The 5,593-nt window shown below is 35.5% G+C and overlaps 1 protein-coding gene across 1 annotated transcript; it reads left to right on the top strand.

Moving 5' to 3' along the window:
- The first annotated feature begins 1,711 nt into the window (after positions 1-1,711).
- On the top strand, positions 1,712-5,593 carry LOC147802452 (uncharacterized). Its single transcript, XM_087152702.1, has one exon. It carries the CDS (start codon positions 1,712-1,714, stop codon positions 5,591-5,593), a length of 3,882 nt encoding a protein of 1,293 aa, XP_087008828.1.

Genomic DNA, 5,593 nt, shown 5'->3' with positions numbered 1-5,593 from the left:
GGCGCCACCAAAAGTATTCAGAATATGTAGGTTACTCTGAGTATGGCAAGAGAAAAAAGAGAGAACTGAAAATATCGTTGAATTGGCTTTTTGAAATATCTTTGGAACGCTGTGTTTTGTTTTGTTTTTTGTTGTTTTTTATTTAAAATAAATGTTTTGTTTTGCCTGTTTTTAAACGTTATCAATCAATAGACAAGATGCCTCTCACAAACACAGTCAATCCGGTTAGGAACGACATTTCTGGCGCCCCCGGGTGGGCGGCCTTGTCTTAAGGATTGGTAAGAAAGGTAGGCGAAGATTTATTAATTTCCATTTTGAAGATTAAATATTTGACAATTTGAATACTTTTGAAGATTTGAAATATATATATATTTATTTGAATATTTGATACCAGAACGGTAATTTATATGTGCTTAGAATCGATAGTTTTAGAAACTAAGAATTTGATATTAAGATAGTAAAAATGGAAATAATAAAAAGAAATAAAACCGCTCAAAGAGCTTCATTTACTAAGGCCTACAAGAAACTAGAAAATTTATTAATTGGCGATAGTGTGACGTATGACGAAATTGAAACGGATCTTTGTTTATTTAAACAGAAGGTAGACATTTTGGAAATAACACATAATAGTTATTTAGATAGTTTGCAAGATGAAAAAGAATTCGAAACTGAATATAATTCCGTTGAAGAATACAGAGAAAAAGCTTTGAGAATTCAATTAAAAGCTAAACGTTCCTTAGATAATTTGAAAAAGAACTCGTGTGAAAACGAAATTGTTACTTCCGAAAACAACGGCGAATTACCGAACACTAAATCTCCGAAAGCTTTATGTCAACGGCTCCCCGAATTTGAATTATATAAATTCGGCGGAGATTTGAAAGATTGGTTAACGTTTTGGAACCAATTTAAAAATATTCATGAAAATGTTAATTTAACGAAAGCTGATAAATTTCATTATTTAATTCAGTCGACGAAGCTGAAATCGGAAGCTAGGGAAATTGTGGAATCTTTTCCTGTAACAGATGAAAATTATCCTCTAGCTGTTGAAAGTTTAACCGAAAGGTATGGCCGAAAAGATCTATTGATAGATTTTTATGTTAGAGAACTCCTGAAACTCGTATTAAATAATGCGAATAAGAATAAGAATGATTCTTTAAGTTGTTTATACAATAAACTGTCAACTCAATTGAGAGCATTAAACTCACTAGGAGTTACATCTGAGATGTGTGGTGTAATTTTGTATCCCCTTGTTGAAAGTTCATTACCATTAAATGTGTTACGCTCATTTGAACGCCAAAGAAAAAATTTAGAAAGCGAACAAAAACTATCCAGTCTTGATGCGATAATTTATTTTTTGAAAAACGAAGTACAAGCGGAAGAAAAAATAAAATTGAGTAGAACTGAAATATTTCATCCCCCCTTCGAACGAAGGAACTTGACACCACCGGCGAATCTGGATTTGAGAGATCGGAAATCGTCTGCGGCTGAATTAATTAGTCATAATTCAAACGATGATATCCTTTGTTTATTTTGTTTTAAAAACCACGAGACTTGTTTTTGCAAGAAAGCGTTTTATATGCCTTTAGAAGAAAAACAGTCTGTTATTAGAAGGAAGGGTTTATGTAAAATTTGTTTATTGAAAGGGCACCTGGCTTTTTCTTGTAAATCAAACATTAAATGTTCAATTTGCACAAGAAAACATTTAAAATTTATGTGTCCTGACTTAGAATGTAATCGATCGGATGAAAGAAAACAAGATAATAATGAAAGCAAAGAAAAAGAGACTGGCACCTTACATTCGCGCGTGCATGCAACTAAAGAAGTATTTTTACAGACTCTTGTAGTAATTATTAAGGGAAATAAAGCGCAGCGTAAAGCTAGAATTATTTTAGATACGGGTTCTCAAAAGTCTTATATTATGAAATCTACTGCAGAAGAGTTAGGTTTTGATTTTGAAAGGGAAGAAGAATTTTCGACCTCATTATTTGGGGGTAAGAAAACAGAAATTCAACGGCACAAATGTTATAAAATATATCTCGATAGCCTTGATGGTAAATATAGTTGTAATTTAGATGCATTGGATCAGGAAATAATTTGTAATAATGTTTCTAGCATTAGACAAGGGCCGTGGATTCAAGAATTGAGACAAAAAAGGATATTTATAACTGATTGTGGGAATTCAGGACCTATTGAAGTTCTTTTAGGGGCTGATGTTGTTGGTAAACTATTTACGGGTAAACAAGAACAATTAAAATCTGGATTAGTCGCCATCGACACTAAATTAGGATGGACATTAATAGGGAAGGTTCCTCAGTTTGAAAACCATGATAATTTAAATATGACGGTTGTAAATATGCTTTCTCAAGAATTACCTGTTTCATTTTTATGGGATTTAGAATTACTTGGTATTAGAGACCCTGTGGAACAAAACACTAGAGAAGATACACAGAGGGCAGTTATGATTCATTTTCGAGACACAGTTTATCAAAATTCAGATGGAAGATACGAAGTAAGCTTACCATGGAAAAAGGATCATGCTTTATTACCGAATAATTATGGGTTGTCTCTTAAAAGATTAAAATCTACTAACAAGAAATTAGAAAAAACGGGATATGAAAAGAAATACCAGCAAGTTTTTGATGAATGGATAGAAGAAGAAGTGATTGAGAAAGTTCCACAAGAAGAATTGTCAATTAAAGGTACACATTACCTCCCACATCGCCCAATTATTAAGGAAAAGTCAACGACAACTTCTTTGAAAATCAGACCCGTCTTTGACGCTTCAGCCAAGAATCCGAACTTCCCATCACTAAATGATTGTTTAGAGACTGGAATAAATTTTATTGAGACAATACCATCCATTTTGGCTCGATTTCGATTGTATGAAATTGGTGTTATTTCTGACATTAGAAGAGCATTTCTGCAAATCTCTCTAAATGAAAGAGATAGGAATTATTTACGATTTCTTTTGATTGATGAACAAAATGAACTGAAGACTTATAGACATCGCCGAGTTGTTTTCGGTCTAACCAGTAGTCCTTTCTTATTGATGGCTGTCATTCATCATCATCTGTCCAAACAGACATTCAATATACAATATTCTGAAGAACAGTTGGAAAAACTCCGCAACAGTTTTTATGTAGACAATTGCGTAACGAGTGTACAAGATTTAACTGAATTAGAAACTTTTATAAAGTCAGCTACAGAAATTATGAAAGAAGGTCAATTTGACCTAAGAAGTTGGGAAAGCAACCAATTATTAGATTGCCCGTCTGCAGCTACTGAAGCGCGAGTCTTAGGCTACGTATGGGATAAAAACTTAGACTCGTTAAAAATTGATTCTGACTCACTGAAGCTGGAAGAATTCGAAAAATTAACTAAGAGAAAAATTTTGTCCCTGATAAGCCGAATCTTTGATCCGATTGGATTTCTTGCTCCAGCTTTAATAAGACCTAAGCTTTTACTTCAAGCAACCTGGAAGACTAAAGATCATTGGGATTCGGAAGTTAATGAAGAAATAAAGAAAAAATTCAATTCATGGTTCAAAGACTTACATTACTTAAATGATATTAAGATCCCAAGATGGTTGGGAGTTACTGCCTTATCTAAACTCAGCTTCCATACATTTGTTGATGCAAGCAAAACAGCTTATTCAGCTTGTATATTCCTAAGAAGTGAATCCCCTGATGGCTCTGTAAATGTCCAGCTACTCCAAGCTAAGTCAAGAATAACTCCACTGAAAAAAATAACGATCCCTCGTCTTGAATTGATGGGAGCAACTATTGGAGCTAGACTGTTCAATTCTATGGACTCTGCTTTAAAACTCGAAAAAGGAAACATTGACACCTACTTTTGGACAGATTCGTCGACTGTGTTAACTTGGATTAAGAGGAAAGAACAGTGGTCAGTGTTCGTGAACAATCGAATATCTGAAATAAATAAACTGACATCACCTGAGAATTGGTATCATGTACCAGGAAGCCAGAACCCGGCCGATCTTCTCTCGAGAGGATGTGGAGCTAAACAACTTCTGAAGTCCAAGTGGTGGCTAGGGCTTGCCTGGCTGAAGAATTCTAAGGATGATTGGCCGATGACAGTAGCTAATGTTAATGAAGAGGAAGTTGAAAAGGAAAAACGAAAGACTGTTGTTTCGGCCATCAATGTAGACTCGGAATCCATTGCAACTACTTTAGCATCCAGAATTTCGAAGTTTTCTAAGATAATCAGAGTTGTAGCATGGTTGTTACGCTTCCAACCAAAAGCTAAAGATTTAAGAAATAATGTTGATTTAACGCAAGAAGAAATAAGAAATGCACAAAAGACTCTTCTGCGGTCCGTACAAAAAGAGTGCTTCAATGACGAAGAAGGTAAAAAATCTTTGAAAAACTTTCAAGTGTTTTCAGATCATGAGGAGATACTTCGATTAAAGTCTAGACTTTTGAATGAAGATGAAACCCCTGAATTCATTGCGCCTTTGATTCTTCCGTCAAAGCATCTTGTTGTCACCCGACTTATTGAACAAGAACACCTGTTGAATAAACATGCAGGAACGTCCATTCTTCTAACAATCCTGAGAGAGAGATTTTGGATTATAAAAGGTAGAAGAACTGTTCGCTCCGTTATTGGAGGATGTGTCACCTGCAAGAGACAAATGGTTAAAAATCTTGAAGTACCATTTCCACCTCTGCCTCCTGATCGAACTAGATTATCGGCTGTATTCGAAGTGTCCGGTGTCGATCTGGCCGGACCTTTGATGACCAAGACTAATGAGAAGGTTTGGATCGTCCTTTTCTCCTGTGCTGTATATAGAACTGTTCACTTAGAGCTGATACCTTCTCTTAGCACAAACGCTTTTGTTCAAGCATTACGGCGTTTTATTGCTAGAAGAGGTAGAGTAGCTACACTATACTCAGACAATGGTACCAATTTCACTGGCCTCAACGCCTCCTTAAAGCGCCTTGATTGGAACAAAATCATGAAAGAATTTGAAGTTTCCCAAATCCAATGGAAATTCAATCCACCATCCGCCCCATGGTGGGGAGGATTCTGGGAAAGATTAATCGGAATTCTCAAAGACCTCTTAAGAAAAAACTTGGGACGGTCATCTCTGACTCATGAAGAACTCTCAACTCTTGTTTGTGAATGTGAGTCGATCATGAACAATAGACCTTTGACTTATGTGTCTGAAGAACCAGATTTGAGAGCTTTAACACCATCTTCATTCCTTCAAGACCTCCCTACTAACGACGTAGCCGACTTAGACAAAATTGACAAAACTAATTTAGACAAGAGATACAGATATGTTCAAAGATTGAGAGAAAGACTAAAAGAAAGATTCAGGATCGAATATTTAGGTTTCTTGCGTTCATCTGTTTCCAAGAGACTTGACCAAATAAATATTGGAGACATCGTCCTGATTGGCAGAGAAGACAGAAAACGAATTTTCTGGCCGTTAGGAAAAGTTATTGAGCTGTTCCCTGGAAGAGATGGACGAGTAAGACTAGTCAAATTGAAAACGGACAAAGGGACTTTACTAAGACCTATTCAAAGACTATATCCCTTAGAGGTAACTGAAGATGCCAGTGAACATTAA

This window comes from Parasteatoda tepidariorum, chromosome 10 (genome assembly GCF_982258835.1).
Source record: "Parasteatoda tepidariorum strain Cologne lab strain chromosome 10, Ptep-v5.0, whole genome shotgun sequence".
Taxonomy (NCBI): Eukaryota; Metazoa; Arthropoda; class Arachnida; order Araneae; family Theridiidae; genus Parasteatoda; species Parasteatoda tepidariorum.
The sequence above is the reverse complement of the archived record's forward strand: the minus strand, read 5'-3'. Positions and strand labels throughout refer to the sequence as shown.